This window comes from Emydura macquarii, unplaced genomic scaffold (genome assembly GCF_026122565.2).
Source record: "Emydura macquarii macquarii isolate MOO-44397 ecotype Brisbane River unplaced genomic scaffold, CSIRO-AGI_Emac_v2 contig_2676, whole genome shotgun sequence".
Lineage (NCBI taxonomy): Eukaryota > Metazoa > Chordata > Testudines > Chelidae > Emydura > Emydura macquarii.
The window spans coordinates 28,302,496-28,321,358 of NW_027132813.1; the positions used below are offsets into that span (position 1 = coordinate 28,302,496).

Here is an 18,863-nt window from a genome sequence, read left to right on the forward strand (position 1 = left end):
ATGTGTACAGTGTCTGAGCAGAATCTTTTACTTTACAGTGTTAGGAATGATCAATGTTTGTCCTGTAGATTTGTGTCTTTATAAAATTCAGAACCTTTATTAGATTTCAATTGAACAAAATTCAGGTGTAGGATCATCTGAAATGTAGTAGAAATATGAATATTTTTTTAAAACAGAGCTCTTTGCTTTGCAGTATAGGCTACTAGGTATGGGCACTAAATACAGGTCTCTAAAATGCTGATGGCACTTCTGTAACAATTATGCAACAAATAAATATATTTTATAGCTACCTGAATAATCAATTACTCAGTGTGGGGTAAAACAATGTGGGTTGTTTGCTGATTTGGAGAAGTAAAAGGATACTAAACGCAAAATACTCTGGAACTGAATTAAGTTTTCATATAGTGTATGTAATACATAGTTTAGAAATTATTTAAAGGTTACTTTGACAATAAATTATGATTCTTAGAATACACTTATTTTGCACTTTAGCTTTCTGTGCACTTCTCATTTTTTTTTTGTTTTTTTTTTTTTTTTTGGGAGGGGGAAACAAAGAACTTTAAAATTCAGATCACCTATGCTTCTTAATAAATATCAAAGTCCTGCTGTACCTGTCATGTGTCTCCTTATTCATATTGCTTTTTCTTTTTTTAAACTCTCTGGAAAAACATGGTCAGTATTTGCTGACAACAGGGGACCAGAGATTAAGGTATAACTGAAATGTTACTGATTTATTTAAATGGGGTTTGTAATTTTATCCTGTGTTTTCCACCCAGCCAGCAGCAGTTAAAGAACCTTCATGAAGATTTGGGTAGGCGGTTGGATGAATCTTTATGCATTATCAATGAAAAAGTACCTTTCAATGACACAAGTAGGTATTTCATTGATTTTTTTTTCTAACATTCAGTCATAATTTGGGCATTTATCTGGAAAAAATGACCTGTTTGTGAATTAAATAGATATTAGGCCCAAAAAACCCCAAGAAGCTGAACTGTCTCCCATTACAGTTGGTTAGAATAGAAGTGCTAATTAACCATTAGATATATTGAGCAACATTAATGCACGGCTAAATTAAGTGGTCTTTAAATATATAAAGCCATTAATTGTACGGTAAATACCACTTAAGCTTTATAGAGCGTGTTTTAAACTCTTCTATAACCTACCATCTGATCAATTTAATTTGGATGGAATATGACAAAAAGAGGATAATTCTGTTAATTTACCAAGGCCCTCACATGGATGACTTTTTAGGCAGTCATATCCAGGAGGATTCTATCTGGCAAGGGGAGTGGAGTTGTTAACATAGGTTATTGCTTAGATGGGAGGCGGTACTACCTGGAAAAATCTGTGTCAAGTGGCAGTTTCTCAAATATATAATAGTCTGGCTTGAAGGTCCCACGGAGAAACTTGATGTACTATTGGGCAGTCTCTCAGCATCCGTCACCCATCATTACTAACATGTCAATTTTCAAGCACATAATTCAGTGGATGTTTCATTTGTTAACAACTGTAAATGGGTAATCTGTCCTTGGTTAAAGCTCAGCAACAAAGGTAAATCTAATATGAATTCTGTATATCCCAAGTAAGGCTCTGATTCCTCAGATTCTCTAGCATATCCAGCAGTGGGTTTCTTCCTTTCCCCTAGAAGCATGGAGACAGGTCAGACCATTGAATCTGGACTGGGTGGGTTTAGAACTATCCTCCTCTCTTGAAACTACCTATAATTCTCTGCTTGCCAGTGGAGCAAATAGCAGGAAGCAGCCCTTTGCTCTTTTTCTCTTGAAGCACAGGAACAAATTACAAATTAACAAAAAAAATTGTCAAAAAAGTAGTCTTACATAATACATTGCCTTATGTGCCAAATCTGACATTTTAATAGAATTCTTAGAAAATGTTTTAAAAAGTCAGAAAACTCCTTAGTGGTAGAAAAATGTTTTCTACTCCACCTGTCACTGGATAAGTGGCTGACTTTTTTTTTTTTTTTTTTTAACTTTCTGTTGTAAGTTTTAGCCCCAAATTTGGGTTTTTAGACAGTTGAAACCCACTAAAAATCCAGATTTAGAATGGAAGTGCTGTTTCAGCTATAACTTGGTCACAATAATGATGCTAATGTGGGGACACTTATTGTGACTACTTTTAAAATCAAATGATTGTTGTTCAGGTATATACTGTCTGGTATCATCTGCCATTTTTCTGTGCCAAATTTGTTAAATTTATTTTAAACTCAGTGATGTGTTGCAGTAATGCAAAGTAAACATTAAACTTAGCAGTTTTAATTGTTAATGAGACTGTCACATGAATTTAATGTAAAAACATGATTTCATGATTATATGTGTAACTGTCAATTTTTGGCTTGTAGGATCTAGTCAATATAATGCTCTGAATTTACCATTACACAATAGGAGATGTCAGGTGAGTAATAACCTTACATGTCTTAACCTGTAAGTATTTTTTTTAAACATAAATGAAATATGAACATTTAAGACAAAAATGTAAATATCCTATTGATCCTGACACTGAGCAATAAGCCATCCGGCTATTTCTGCTGCACTGCTTTTAGTATGACACTTCAGTGCAATTTCCCTCCTCAAATCCTCTGTGTTTTACAAAAGCGCTGGTCATTCAGGTTCTGTTACTGTGCTGTGGGCAGGGCCAATGGAGGAGTGCTATATTGCCCAGTATCATAAAGTTCTGGATCAGAGCCAGCCCACTTGCAGTTGGCTGATGGCTATACTGCTTCTGCTTCTAGCTGGTGCTTTTGTTGGGGATGTGGGCTGACATTGCTTCAATGGCTCCGCTAGGGTCATGGAAGGGAAGAAGAATTACTGGATGCAATATGCAGGTTCTTGATTGCAGCATGCAGGGATTCCTTTCGAAAGGTTGCCATGACTGCCCTTTGCTCTTCAGGAGCATCTCTGAAGAGAATGGCCTCATTCTCCCTGTGGCTGTGGCCCTAGCCAAGCTGTGAGTGACTAGATGGCTGTCCCTGGGCTGTTTTGTGATGGAGATAGTCTAGATCCAAGCAATTGCTGAGTGGTAGGGCCTGGCTGAACAGGTACATGAAGTGGCCTCCCTTTTTGGCCTGTGGGAGTATAGTGTCAATCAATCTCTGACCCTGCCTGTGGTACAGAAGCAGATCCATACTGGTTGGTCACTAATCCACAGTCGTGAACATCTGTTTTCAGGGCAGACTTTTGCACCTGCAGTTTTACTGCATTAATGAGATTCTACTGTAATTGCACTAGTTGGAATACACAGAGAACACCAAAATAGGAGGAAGAGAGTGAAGTGTCTGGGTAGGTTAGCGGAATGGACACTAAAAGGAAATGTATAAGGTGCTATATCTGGGAAGACTCAACAAACAGTGAAGTAATAACAGATTTTTGTCTAGACAGGAGCAAGTAAGAAAAAGACATGGGTGGTAGGTAATGAGCAGTGCTGTGAAGGTAGGTCACAGGACACATCTACAGCAGAATACCACCAGGGAACTAGGTTACATGAAAAGGAATATACTGTCTTAAGTTAAAGACTTTCTAAAGCTGTTCTTGGGATATTGTGTGCAATGTTGTAGTAATAGGCATGATGCTTGCTTAAGAAGTTAGACCTTGAAACAGATTTACAAAGGTATTTTGGCATCTAAAGATGTAGATAGGCAGTCAGTGGGATTTAATAAAGCACCTATACAGGTTAGGCATCTGACTCCCATTGAAACTTTACTAGGTTCTTTACTAAATTGAACTAGGCACCTATCTCTATCTTTAGGTGCTGAACTCCCATTGAAGCTCTTTTAACTACAGCTAGGCACCTAAATACCTTTGTAAATTTGGCCCCTTGTTACTGAGTTTAAAAGTATTGTAATATTTAGTTTATAAAATGAAAATAATGCAGAAAATTGCTATAGCAAAATGTCTGGTGCAGTGCTGCATCATATAAATGCATTCTTTATCTTTCATAGAGTGGCATTCCACAATTCCAGATGGCTTTGTAATCCCACCACACAACACATTAAGACCTGCATTTTAAAACATGGTAAACGTTAAAACCACATAGAGGTGATCTCTGGATACAGTCCTGCTGTCTTGTCCTTCAGGCAGAAAGATTTAAATTGCAGTCAGGGGCCAAACTTGATAGGAGTTGTAGATGATAAAAACTATTCTTGTCACCTCTAATTATAAGCAGTGTTGTTTTTAAGCCTCCATTTAAATAGATTGTATTTGTTGTAATTGAAATATACCAACTGTAACTGTTTCTGTTAAAGCTGAAGTTGCGAGACATTGCTGGTCAGGCTTTGGCTTTCGTTCAGGATGTTGTGACAGCTCTTCTGAACTTTCATACTTACACGGAACAGAGAGTCCAGATTTTTCCCATTGATTCTGCCACTGATTCTATATCGCCATTAAATCAGAAGGTAAGCTTGATTTGTACAGAACTAGATTGTCTTAAACTTTGGCTCATTCCTGATCAGAGAGCATCTCCTCTGATCCCTCTAATGGGAAACACCTTATCCTGCCCTCATTGGAGCAGCATTAACAATTTCTGAAGGAGCAATCTTTCTTCTTCAGCGGGTCACTGCTGTGACAGGAATCCTTTGGGTGGGGGAGAGGGGATGGTTACAGAGAATCCTATTTCCCTCTTCCTGTGCCTTCTCTACAGGAGCAATACAATAATCAAAACAAGGCTCTGCTAGAAACATAGAAGTCAAACTAAATTGCATTTGTGAAAGGAGCCAGCAGATTACCTTCAAATATCTAAATGTTACACTACCAGGGAGCTATCCTTTCCTTTTTTAAATAGCTGCTATAAAAATATTTTGAGAGATGATGGAACATGAGGATGAGAAGAATGTGAGGACAGAGAAAGGTCTAGTTAATTGTATACATTTCCTCTGTAATAGGAAAAAGAGAAAAGGAATAGAATTTAGAAATATTACAGGTGGGAGTGTTATGGTTTGCATAGGACTAACTTCTGGATTCTATTCCCAAATCATTCATCATCTTACTATCTAATCTTGGGCTACCTGTCTGTTTAACCATCCTTATGTTCTAGAGTTATGAAGCTTTGTGTCTGTACAGTGCTTTGAGCTGTTCTTAGATGAAAGAGCCTATGGAAGGGGTTGTACAGAAAAAGCTAGTACAACCTGTGACCTGTCCTGTGCCCAGGGCAGCCACTGGATAATGCCAAGGTCAGGGCAGCTGTAAAAAGAGAGCAGATTCTCCCAGCACTGGTGTGTGGCACTGAAGCCAGACTTCCCAACCAGCCACAAACCGTGCTTCTGAATCCCCACAGAAGCCAGTATACAAATGCACACAGCCCCCTTTACTGCATTTCAGTTTCTGGCTCCCAATTAGCCACTGGGTCCAGTAAAGAGACCAGTTATTTAAACTCTATGCTCTTTACTAAAAAGGTTCCCTCTGACCCCAAAGGGTCAGCCACAGTGCCAGTTCAATATAAGTTTGGATCTTACCTAAAATACCACACTACCAGCCAATCCTTTAGTAACTAAAACTAAAGGTTTATTGTAAACAGAAAGAAATAAACCAAAAGAGAAATGTTAAAGGGTCAAAGCAAATCAAATATATACAGATGATTGTAAGTCCACATACATCAAGTTTCTGGGAGAATTGTGGAGTTGCAAGCTTGTACAGTTCCTCTGGTATACATCCAGTACCTGGCTGGGTCTAAGTCCTTCAGTTCAGTTGCAGAATGAATTGATCCAGATGTAGGGTAGGTGTCTGTAGCTGAATAGGAACAAAGACAAAATGGTTCCTGTGGCTTGGCCTTATCTACCCTCTGGCCTTGGCCATGCTGTCTTGTGGAATGTTACAAGAACTAAAATGGAGTCCAGAGTCACATGGGCCAATCCTAGTAACTCTTCAGGTATGCCTTTAATTTCTTCCTGGGCCCCTTGCATCCCTGTGTGTCTTAATGGGCCATTAAGCAGGCTATTGTCATGCTGCCATCCTATCTGGGGTGTTGCCCAGGCAGCACAATTTGAAATACACATATCTCAAATATATCTATAACTTCCATTTCACATATTACACATGAACATAAGTATTCTCATCTGATTTAGCATATTATAATCTTTCAAACAGTACCTGACATGGCATATCTCAAATGAATTATGATTTTTGACATATTGATGTTAACCCATATGTTAAATGCCCCTTCCAATCTAACCAGCATGACACAACCTGCAATGAAATTTTTTCCTACAGCATAATGCATTATTCAGAGTTGTTGAGCACCTTCCACATGGTTGTCTGTCTCTTTCTATGGGACAAGGCTCAGAAAATAACTGTCTACCCACACTTTGCTGTAAGCCAGAGCTCACACTGCTTTGAAATGTTGGACCTAGAATATCAGTGCCCAGAATAGCACTTAAACGGTTGAACAACCCAGTTTACTTTTGACTACTGTAAGCCAAATTGTGGAAGGTTTTCTACCCTTTATCCTTCTAATCTAATAGTTTGGACTTCTAATATATTATTAATAATAATTTAATTATTCTAATACAGTATTTTGCTTGGATACTAAGATAAAAGTTATCAACTTCTCCACTGTCAAGATCACTAATGTTGTTGCTAATACTACGAATTGAATAGATCTGCACTTTGAGCTACAAGAATTAGCTTTTTAGTAATTGCTTCTGCGGTAGATTTCTCTTCAGGAGCAGACCAGAAAGTAGATTAAAAAGGTCAGACACTTATGTAATCAAATTTATTTACCTGCATTCTTCTATATACAGTGCAGTGTTAATTTAACTTCCAAAGTGCAGTTGCACTCTGAAAAATGACTGTGTAGTAATAGCACAATCATACATACCCAAGGAGCAGATCAGTTATGTTCAGTTCTGTATCTACTGGCTTAAGTGACAAATTCTTCCTTTTTGCAAATTCTTATAGCACTGCACAGACAACACAGCTGAGTGTGCAAGCTGTTTGTACTTGGTCTTCTGCATCCTGAGAATTGTTGACATTACAGTCATTTATTCCTGGGGAAACACATTGAAGACTAGGACTCTATACAAGTATCTCTGGGGGCCTAATGCCTTACAGAATCTTTCTTGGTGGTGGTGTGATGGCAGATAGGACCCAGCTTGACTCTCGGAGCCTATGGTGAATTTGCAGAGCTAGTTATTGGAAAAGAAACACGTTTTTAACTTGTTAACTGGACACATTTGGTTTGAAAGTCATTGAAACACAAAATGGCATTTCACAATGACTTCTTGTCCAAAATTGCTTTGCAGAGCAAGTCTGCATAATTCAATTTAAGTGAATTTAGTAGTTGTGTAAATTTCCAGCTGGACAGTCATGGAGATTGATATTCTCTTTTATCCATAGAACGGCCATGGTGTGGGCAGTGGCGATGTAGCTTATCCCAAATTGTTCCTCTTCTAGAGAGACCACCTATATGGTGAGAGTAGCTCAGTCTTCCTGCCCATTCATTCTGGTCCCTCTCTCTATAGCTAACAAACGTGGCAGTTGTACTGGTGCTTGGTATGTGGACACTGTCCGTTAGGAACTGGATGGTGACTTTCTTTCTTCAGTCCTTTCAGCAGTTTGATTCAGGTATGCTCTCTTTTTATGGGCCCAGCATAGCTGTTAGTGTTACCTTCCCTGCCTCCACTGTTATCGAAATAGGGTCACACTAAACACACTCAGAGTAGAACACCCTCCTTGTAGCTTTTTCTCCCAACATCTTTTTCTTACTATTTGTCATCTTAGATTAGTTCTTTCAAGCAGGAACCATGTCTCCATATGTTTGCACAGCTTAGAATAACAGGACCTGATCACAGTTGGCACATCTGGTACTACTGCAATGCAAACTTTAAATGAATAAAATCAGATTTCTTAGTGAAGCATTGGCCTTTCTTGATAGGGATTCATCTTTATCAACACTTTTGGAAAGAGTTTTTAGCAGGGAAAGGTGCCTCCAAGTGGTATAAACTGATAACTCAAATTACTGCTGTCATTTGATCCTCCGGTTTCTAACAATTGAGTCTCTGATCCAGTAGTTTAGATCTTTTCCCATCGTCTGAGCTCTGTTTTCTGTGGTCTGGTCTTATTCTTGCTCTTTCATGACCTAGTTGCTACAGTGCACTCTTGTTTCTAGTGCTTTCTCTGTAGCTCTCCAACAGTTCGATATCTCATGTCAAGCTTCTCCTGAAGCTTTCTTTTATCTATCTGCTTGAAAAGTGCGATCTCTGTTTCTCCACTGAGCAGTGCAGAAATATCCCCTTTTGTGCTGTGGAGTTCTCAGAATGTTAATATCATGAAGGGTTTAGCACACTTTCATTGATGTATTTGTTCTCCAACTCTAGGTTTTGTCTGGCGCTTTCAAGCTATTCCTAAACATTCAAAGTCGATGTAGACCGTTCCAAATTCAAGTATTCCTTTTTTCCTTGTGTATTGGATTGCTGGTTCTATTGAGTCTTCAGCATCATACCAGATAGCTCCAAATCCTGGCAATACAATTTGATACATTCAGCTTGTGGTACTTCAACCTTCTTAGATTTAACAGTTTCCCTTTGTTTAATCCAGATTTGTGCATGTATGAATGACTAGAGCTCTCAGCACCATTTTTCTTTTGTTAACATTACACTACTGCATCTTTTTAAATTTTTTGTTGGGTCCTTATAATATATCTGGTAGGGGTTTCTAGATGCTTCTGCAACATAAATAATACTTGTGTGTAAATGAAGCCAAATTGTTGTATGGGGAAATAAAAAATAAATAAACTTACTCTGGATTATTATGGTTTTAGTCAGAATCTGTAGAATAGATTGTTTAAAAGTTCTGTGTTGCCAGTGCAGTTGAAAGACAGTGGTGGGGGTGTTATGCTCATGGTTTCATAACCTAGTAAGGATGCACATCGTAAAGGCACTGCTCTAAAATAGACCTCTTTGGAAGAGAAAGTTGTCATAACACTTTTTAAAAGGCTTCTTAATGAAGCTTTACTTTTAAGGCAGCTCATTAGTTTGCTGTAGGTCAGCTTCAGGGGGAGATAGCTTGTGCTTAAAAGACAGAGGTTCTTATTGCTATGCATAGTCATTAAAAATTCCATCTCCCTTTTCTTAGGGATTTGCCTTGGTATCTCTGATCAGTATTTTGGTTCCAGTGTCATGTCCCGTACCCCCCCCCCCCCCGGCCCCAAATTAGTGTAGGGTATGGTGCCCTTCAGAGACGGCTGCACATCTGTGTAGTGCCTTTGTGAAGCATTTCAGGATCCTTCACAATGAAAGGTGCTATTTTAATGTGAAATATTCATCTGTCAATTTTGAGCAGTTTGTAATCTGTGCTAGCAAGAGCCACTTAAACCTCTTTGTATTCAGTTCTCACAGTATCTCCATGAAAATGCATCCTATGTTCGCCCTCTGGAGGAAGGAATGCTTCACTTGTTTGAGAGTATTACAGAAGATACTGTGACTGTTCTGGTAATATTTTTGTTTTTTCCTGATGAAAAATAAATATTTACAGTGCAAATAGCTCTTAAATCTGGTTATCTTTTCCTTAGGAAACAACTGTGAAATTGAAGGCCTTTTCTGAACATTTAACTTCCTACATGTCGTTTCTCAGGAAGATTCTTCCTTATCAGTTAAAAAGGTATTTTTCTCTTGAAATCTGTTCTAGTTTCATGTGCATCAAACGCACAGTATTACCAACCCCAGCTGCTCAAAAGTCATCAGCCCACCCCCAAAACACCAGGCAATTGGCTTTAAAAATATCAGATTTAAAAAAATAAATCGGGGGCTTTCTTTGCTTTCTGACTTTGGAGCCAGTAGGCAGCATTTGGGACATTTGCCAGTTTTTTTTCTTCAGCTGTGAGGACTAGAAACTTCTGTGTGAAAAAGGAGAACTGAGGTTCTCATGTTTGCAGCAGCTGCGAGTTTGAGAAAAATGACAAATATCATGCTTCTCGTGATAAATTCAGGAGATTTGGCAACAGTGGAATCCCTTTGAGGCTCAGTTACTGAAATCATTGACTTCCTGGGCCTGCCCCTGGCTTGGATATTTGTCATTCAATAACTATGGCACATTCTAACTTGCACCTATAAAACAGAGCCACATGCCTGTCCCCTCTGCAGGTCTTGTCTTCTTTCTCTGCTTGTTCCTGTGCAGCTCTTGTTTCTTGTCCCCATTGAGTGGGTTGGAAGGGAGATGAATTGTGCCTCCAAAATAATAATCAGAATTAGGATATGGGCTGGGGGGTGTAGGAGGAAGAGGAAGGTCTTGCTGTCCTCTCCTCCCTTGTCCCATGCCCCCAAAAAACCCTTGATCACTTTTTGGGATGGGGGAGGGATTATCTTCAATTTGATAGGACAGTCCTCTCCCCGCTGATAGTTTTGTAATTCATGTCTTCCTAAGAATGCATTTTCTCATTGTTTCTTTGTATTACCCCATCTGTCTATATCCATCTGTTGTCTCTTGTTTTATACTTAGATTATAAGATCTTTGTGTCTTTTCTGTTTGTACGTTGCCTAGCACAATGTGGTCCTGGTCCATGACTGAGGCTACTAGATGCTATGACATTACAAATAATAAATAAGTCGTTAACAAAAGAAAATGAAGCACCGATATGGTAGGTATTGGAAGTGGAAAAACTTTTAGGCCATGAATAGTCTAGGAGTACATTAGACAATATTAGTTGATCCATATGCTGAGGAGGAGTCAACACAGCCCTTGTAAAGGGAAGTCATACTTCATCAGTCTATCAGGATTCTTTGAGGCTGTCAACAAGCATGTGGATAAGAGTGATCCAGTTGATATGGTATACTTGGACTTTTAGAAAGTCTTTTACAAGGTCCCACACTAAAGATTGTGAGCAAAGCAAGCAGTCGTGGGATAAGAGGGAAGGTTCTCTTATGGATCAGTGACTGGTTAAAAGATAAGAAACAAGGGGTAGAAGTAAATGGTAAGTTTTCACAATGGAGAGAGATAAATAGCAGGGTCCCCCAAGGATCTGTACTGGGATCTGTGCCATTCAGCATATTCATAAATGATATGGAAAAAGGGGTAAACAGTGAGTGACAAAATTTGCAGAAGATACAAAATTGCTCAAGATAGTTAAGTCCAAAATTAACTGTGAAGAGTTACAAAGGGATTTGACAAAATGGCAGATGAAATTCAGTGTTGATAAATGCAAAGAAATGCACATTGGAAAACATAATCCCAACTATACGTACAAAATGATGGGGTCTAACTTAATTGTTACCACTCAGAGATCTTGGAGTCATGGATGTTTCTCATAAAACATCTGCTGAAACTCCAGCAACAGTCAAAAAACGCTAACAGACTGTTAGGAACCTTTAGGAATAGGACAGATGAGATGGAAAATAGCATAAGACACTATATAAATCCATAGTTTGCCTACACCTTGAATACTGCATGCTGTTCTGGTCACTCCATCTCAAAAAAGATATTCTAAAGTTGGAAAAGATAGAAGGGCAACAAAAATGATTAGGGATATGGAACAGCTTCCATGTGCGGAGAGATTTAAAAAAAAACCTGGGACTGGTCAGCTCAGAAAAAAAGACAACTAAGGGGGGATATGAGAGGTATATAAAATTATGAACAGTGTGGAGAAAGTGAACAGGGAAGTGTTACTTACCCTTTCACATAACACAAGACCCAGAGGTCACCCTATGAAATTAATAGGCATCCGGCTTAGAGTAACATAAAGAAGTACTTCTTCACACAACACACAGTCAACCTGTGGAATTTATTACCAAAGGATGTTGTGAAGGTCAAAAGTATAACTGGACTCAAAAAAAAGAATTACATATTTCATGGAGAATAAATCCATCAATGGCTGTTAGCCAGGGTGTTCAGGGATGTAATCGCAGGCTCTGAGTGTATCTAAACCTCTGACTGCCAGAAGCTGGGACTGGATGAGAGGGGATGCATCACTTCATAATTGCCCTGTTCTGTTCATTTTCTCTAAAGAACATGGCACTGGCCACTGTTGGAAGACGATACTGGGCTGGATGGCCCATTGGTCTGACCCACTATGACCCTTCTTATGTTCTTATAAAGAAATAAAATTCGCAGCCACTTTTCTCTCTCGTTGCTTCTCTGACTCAGAATTTAAAAAGCAGCGGAGATGTTTATCGTGTCAATTCTTAAAATTATGCATTTGTTTGGCAAGATACTCACTTGTTTAAAAATAAATTCATATATTCCTAGTTTGGAAGAAGAGTGTGAATCTTCTCTTTGCACAGCTGCTTTAAGAACCAGGAATCTGGAGCTCCACAATGATATGAAGAAGATGACTGTAGTCTTTGAGAAGTTACACGTGTACATTAGTCTTCTTGCCTTACCAAGTAAGTGTCCATTATGGCTCCAATCTATTGAAATATGAAGAGTGTTAATGCTTCCTAGTTTTAGATCAACCATATCCAAATATGAAACAAACAAAAAAATAGGTCTTCATGGGACATAGTAAAGCATGGGCTAAGCTATATGTGTTACATGTGAAATGCTGTTTTAGAAAAAAGATGAAATGGGCTATGAGCTTTTGTAGTATAATTGTGATTTGTTCTTTTATATCTTCCATAGACTATTTAAGCACTCTTTAATTATTAGGTCAGAACCTTCTTTCATTTCCCCCTTCACTACCATCAAAACAAACAAGCAGAACTCTCCACCCTCAATACAACCCAAACAAAATTATAAGATATCTTTTTTAACTATAATAGTACATAAATGAAACACAAAAAAATAACTTAAACTTCTGTTTAGTGCTGTAAAATCAATATTGAAATACATAGTAGCAAAATAAAAGAAGCAGCAAATGAGGTGTAACTGATCACTGGACTGACCCTAGCATTCAGAGAGACAAAAAGGTTCCTGGTAGATATAACCATTATCTTGGATAGTAAAGGATATTGCAACAACTGTGTAGATTTCATACTACATATTGAATTGATTTTTCCAGAACAAAATACTGTGGTATAGTTGCAATGTCCAAGCAAAAGCTAAAAAATTTGGCAGTCTGATTTGCTTGTGTTAACAAAATTCAATTAAAAAAAAAAAAAAGATTTCAATAATAAATAAGGGCCAAGTTCAGTTGGCAAAAGTCTGGCTTTCTCAGTGCTAAAGATAAAACCTGTAAATATTTCCACCATTCAGAAACCAGATTACTTTCATGGTTTGATATATTTTTAATTGATCATTGAATGTAGACATGACAACTTTCTTGCGTGGTTTTTAGGTGTAAAACCAGAAGGGCTGCTTCGGACAAATTACAGTTCAGTATTTGCACACATTGCTGCAGGTCTTCATGGATTTCATGATGTTATGAAAGGTGAGATGAAAAGATTGGAAAACAATTTAAAATGGGCTATATCTTAATTGTGTTGGATGCCTGGTTTTGAAAGTAAGGCTAAATATATGTACATCCAGTAATTTAGTTTGTAAAGGGTTATGTTAAAGGCTGAAAGACCTAAAATTAGACCGCTCAACATAATTTTAATTTGCAGGTTTGTGTATGCCTATCGTGGTGCCTCCACTGTTCTGGCTGTCAGATTCGTTCTTGTGAATAGGCAGCAGGGTATTAAAATAGACTATAATACTGCTCTGGGTGCTTCAGAGAGCAGGATTCTTTTGGTTTCAGTGCTCTGCTAGCTCTAATGAAACTGACATGCAGAGTGGAAGGACAGTGAAATGTACACGTTTGCTTATATGAAATGCATGTGCATGTCCACAGTCACAAACAGCACAGCTGATTGAGAGCCTCAGCCATCTGAAACTGGAATTTTCCTAACAGTTTTCTCATTGGAGGGGATGGGGCTGAGGATTTTCTCTGAACTAGAATACATGAAGTAATTGAGAAACTTCAGAGCTGCTCAGCTTTGACACTGTCCCTCTAACTTTCTCACAGAAGGTATAATTTTAATGAGTTGAAGACATTGCTATATTGTGCAAACAAGTTGTTGAATATTGTATTTGACTTTTTTTATCAATGCTAGTTGGTTACTAATTTGAGGAGGAGAGGATTAATTAAATTTATTTTCAAATGCCTCTACAAAATGCTAAACATGTTGTAAGAACTCTTTCTAGAACCAAGACTATTGAGATTTTTGGGGCTAAAGGAAAGGGGTAAATTTAGTTGACTTATTTTGATACTGTAACTCTAGTCAGCTATTAATAAATAATAAATATTCGCATTCTGTAATTGTCAATGAGGTATTTCCATTGTTCATTCTGTTAGTAATAAACTGTAGTAATATTGCTACATACTGCAGTTTCTGTTTTTAAAAGTTGGTTGTCCTGGAGATCATTAGTTCATTCTTAACTTTATTTTTGTTTTCAATATACCCTTACAAAATGGACAAATTGTTATTGCTTCAATGACAGACAAAATAGGCTTCCTGGGAACCAGAGGATATCCTATTAAAAGAGACTAATAGGAAGATTCCTTGCTGAACCACAAAATAAATAAAAAACCCACAAGGAAGAGGAGAAATTGTTGCATCATTAGGATGGTGCAAAGCTGCTGAAATGTTTCAGGTTTCTTCTATTTTCCATATCATAGTTCATAAAAGGTAGCCAGATGTCTAAGTCATATAAGAGTCTTTTCTAGAATGTCATTTTTTCCATAGTGTACACTTGTCACAACTTTTACAATTCCTCTTTCTAGTGGTGATGAGCTACTGCAATCTTGAACAGTTCATTTAGGGTTGCATCTTCAAAAGTGTCCAGCACTTAGTAGCTCTCATTGACAGCAATTAAGGATGGGGCATAGAAAAGAAAATAATGTAGTGTGTAGACAATTAAACACAATGTAATTGTTTTCATTTTAGACATTTCCAAGCACTACAGTCAGAAAGCTGCCTTAGAACATGAACTCCCAACAGCCACACAAAAACTTATAACAACAAATGACTGCATCTTGTCCTCAGTAGTGGCTTTAACAAATGGAGCAGGAAAGGTAATTTGTGTCTTAGTCAAAATCTAGTTTTCAATCTAATTTAGTGTTTAAAATCTCACTTTTTTCAAAGATTAAACTAATTTATAAAGAACTCAGGATATCACAAATTATGTAAAGATCTGATTTATTCTGAGATTTCTAGACCCATTTTTAAAACTATTTGTGTATTAGTTTTTAGTGTTGATATATCTCAATCTGCCAAAGATACATGTTTAATAGGGGAGCAGGCACAATGTGGGAGTTTTGTAAAGTCCCTAATACATTTGTACTTTTGCCATGAATTGCAGTTCCACTGACTATTTTTTCTCTTTTGAAGTAGCTCTTTTGGTGTGTCTGCCACTTTTTTCTATTTAAAATAAAATCTTTCTTGACCTGTCTAGATTGCTTCATTCTTTAGCAACAACTTAGACCACTTCACTGCTTCATTGAGCTATGGGCCTAAGGGAGGGACAGAGTTCATCAGCCCTCTATCAGCTGAATGTATGCTCCAGTACAAGAAGAAAGCAGTTGCCTACATGAAATCTTTAAATAAGGTTTGTGTTCAGCTAACATTTACATTCAAGTAGAGAAGGCAAAAGGATAGTATCTAATTGACCTTAGACAATAGAAGTCTCTTAATCAGGATGACATGTGGAATGGACTTTCCTCTCTCATGAAACAAGAATTAATGGTTATCAAAACCATTTAAATAGTAATGCTGTTGACTGCAGGCCTGGTGAGGGAGAGGTGGGTGCAGGACACACAGGGTTGAAAGCAGGCTCTGATCTTACTTGTTTGCCCAGTTTCACCAGCAGAGTCAACTGCAAGACTTCCAGAAAGGTAGCTCACCTGTATATGTGGTTTGCTCTTTCCATGTGAATAGCTAGGAATGTACATGTGGAATGTGAACATTATTGTATTTCTTTGAAGAGACTGTTAGAAGGGCAAACAGACAAAAACAGCAAAATTTGTATATAAAGATGAAAATGTGCTTTGCAAATAACGAGCCCTGCTAAACCAAAAGATCCAAGCACCACTAAATCTCCCAAAAAAGCTTAATTTGGCCCCTTTTGGGGGATATCCTGGTTAAGAAGACTTCCTGATCAAACATGTTCTAAGCGGCATGTTCACTGTACTAATCACCTTGCCTTGATTGAAGACCCAACTGGTTTTGTGGTAACAGATAAGAAACCAAAGGAAAAGAATTTTAAACATGCAAATCAGGACTCTTCACCTTGCTTTAGTAAAGAGAGTGGGGAGGCAGGGAGGAGGAGAACAAGCAAAGAACATAGAAAATACATAGCCTTTACTGTTTCTTTGCTTACAGCCCTGTTCACATTCAGTGCCTTATGAAGAGGCTTTGTCCAATCGCAGAGTTCTTCTGAGTTCCACAGAAAGTAGGGAAGGTCTTGCACAACAGGTATATTTGTATATATTTTGATAAATGTGTGTTTGAATGCACACTGTTTTTATTAGAAAAAAATGTTATGTCTAAAGGTCACACAGACTACTAACTCAAGTTAGTGTGTTATAAATACATCTAAAATTTCAATTTAGTATCTGTAAACACTGATAGATTATGCTTGCTTTAGCATTCCTATAATTAGTTGCAAGCTAATATATAAAATCTGTTCTTATTAGGGAGAATTTGTCTTGAGCCATTTTCATTTAAATGTCTAGTTCACATTTCTGTAAAAGGAAGACTGTCATAACCATCTAGTACATAGAACTCTGGAATTAAAGGTGGGATGCAGAAGGGAATTGGATTTGAGCCTAGCACAAACTATAAAGATGGAAACTTGTGCTCTGTCACTGACCTGATGTTTGTGTGCACGTCTGAGAAGGAAGAACTGATCTGACAACCTACTTAATTATCACCAACCTGAACAAGTTGCATTTTAAATTAGAATGTTATCATTGTACCACCAAACAGTCAAACTTGTATGACAAAGCAAATAAAGGGCTGTACAGTGCTTTGATTCAAGATGAGTGTCTTACTCCTCATGATGATATTCTGCACTATTCTGCAAGAAATTATTAGAGGGGTTGTTACTTTATAAAACAAATGGCACTCCTCAGTTTGAGACTTAAAATTAGATGGTAGATTTTCCATTTGTTTGGTTTGCAGTGAATAGTAGGTTTCTGTATTATAGCCAAATAATAGTATCCAGAGAGAGTAGAGTTTGTCTTTCCCATAAGACAACACTTTAAGATAGACCACTTCAACAGCAGCATTATACTAATTTTCCACTGTGAACACAAGAGAGCGGATTATTTTTACAGAATACTTAATTTGGCAAGAAATGCAAAATTTAGGCAGAGTCTAGTCTAGTTTGCGTTATTTAGCATTTCCTGCTCAATTTGCTCATTTCTTGCTCTCTTTTTTAAAAAATGATCTCTTGGACTTTGTACAGTTCCTCATAACCTTACTATCTAAACAACTGTGTCCTCCTTCATTTCACAAATGTGTGTTTAGCTCTTATTCTCACCTGCATGGTGTGTTTGATCTGGCATTACCATTCTTACTGTATTACTGCACTCAGGAAGTGAGATTATGTATGAGTATATTTAATTGAAGGGATTTTTAATTTAAAATTTATCTACTGTTGATTATTTGAAATTTATAATATGCATTCTGTTTATCTTAAATGGTCACTGGTAGGAAACAATGAATTACAAAGTGACATAGATGACCTGTAACCTTGGAGTTGATCTCTAGAAGCTCTGGGGCAGGAGAAAGCTAAACATAGCATATGGATCTCAAGAGAACAAATTAAACTGAGTATATTTCAAACTTTAGGAATTAGGTAGTAGCTAGTTTGGATAGGCTGGAGCCAAGCTAACACAGAGGCTAACTGCTCTATATATTAACTACCTGATCAGTGATGAGAAATCAGTGGGTGGTTGTTAATGAACTTTTAATAAATTGAAAAGATCTTGTTTAGAGTGTAGTAGGGAAGAGAAGTTTTAAATGAAATTTATGTGGAATTTTCCAACACTAAATATTTTTCATGGCTCTTGCATAGATTGCAGCCCACAAATTTAATTTACATTGTGTAGTTTTGTTGCCTTTATTTTTGCAACATGTTTATCAGCTCTCAAATCTTAAAACTGTGAAATGGCTGCCTTGAGCCAGGCATGCTGTTGTTCAAATTTCTACATACAGTTGTTCTAATCCTGACCTACAACTGCTCTGATAGTCTAGTCTTGATCTCCTTAATGGAAGATTGCCAGTTGTGCTGATATCCACGAGGGACCAATTGAAATCATTAACACACATTCTGCTTGTGACCTAAGTCATATTAAACCTAGAACTTTGGGCCTCTTGGCATTAACCTGCTGTACCATCTAATCTCATTCACATACTTAAACCAGGGGTCTTTGGGTAATTCTACCTTAATTTTAATTCCCAACACTTCACGTTCTACTATTCAAACACTGTTAACTTTTTCTCCTTAAGGTCCAGCAAAGTTTGGAGAAGATTGCAAAACTGGAGCAGGAAAAAGAACATTGGATGCTGGAGGCCCAGCTAGCCAAAATTAAGTTAGAGAGAGAAAACCAGAAGCTGAAGAGCTCACTTAGCGGACAGGTGATTGAGCCTATGCAAGAAGATTCGGTTCTGCTGAATGCAGCTGAACAAGAGAAGGAAGAAGCTATAGAAAAAACTTCTAGAGACCCTGTTAAAAGAACGAGTCTGGTAAATGACTTTTTCCTCAGATCTTTTTATTTCTCAATCTGCTGGAGATCTTTTATATTGGAAACAGCAACTTTTTGGTAATACTGTTTGATCAATGGAACAATATTATTGGAGGTTTTAATTATGAAATCATCCAAATTTAAAGTACTTTTGTGTCTAAATCAAGTTGACAGCTGATGTTTCCTGCAGAATTCAGGCCTCAGTGATCTTTTTATTTATTTATTTTTTTTTTGGAAACACCTACCTTGTTCTGCAA

General features: G+C 37.5%; 1 protein-coding gene across 5 annotated transcripts in view; it reads left to right on the forward strand.

The window, feature by feature from the left end:
• Positions 1 to 18,863, forward strand: part of PPP1R21 (protein phosphatase 1 regulatory subunit 21) — a 54,096-nt gene that overhangs the window by 18,781 nt on the left and 16,452 nt on the right. For all 5 annotated transcript variants that reach the window (XR_010922997.1, XR_010922998.1, XM_067565111.1 and 2 more), the window contains exons 7-17: positions 777 to 871; positions 2,360 to 2,412; positions 4,259 to 4,408; positions 9,335 to 9,436; positions 9,517 to 9,605; positions 12,186 to 12,322; positions 13,213 to 13,305; positions 14,804 to 14,931; positions 15,312 to 15,464; positions 16,238 to 16,330; positions 18,371 to 18,607. Coding sequence is in view for 3 of the 5 variants with exons in the window: in XM_067565111.1 (XP_067421212.1) it covers positions 777 to 871; positions 2,360 to 2,412; positions 4,259 to 4,408; positions 9,335 to 9,436; positions 9,517 to 9,605; positions 12,186 to 12,322; positions 13,213 to 13,305; positions 14,804 to 14,931; positions 15,312 to 15,464; positions 16,238 to 16,330; positions 18,371 to 18,607 (1,330 nt within the window). In the remaining 2 variants the exon portion in view is untranslated. The remainder of the gene's footprint in view (positions 1 to 776; positions 872 to 2,359; positions 2,413 to 4,258; positions 4,409 to 9,334; positions 9,437 to 9,516; positions 9,606 to 12,185; positions 12,323 to 13,212; positions 13,306 to 14,803; positions 14,932 to 15,311; positions 15,465 to 16,237; positions 16,331 to 18,370; positions 18,608 to 18,863) is intronic.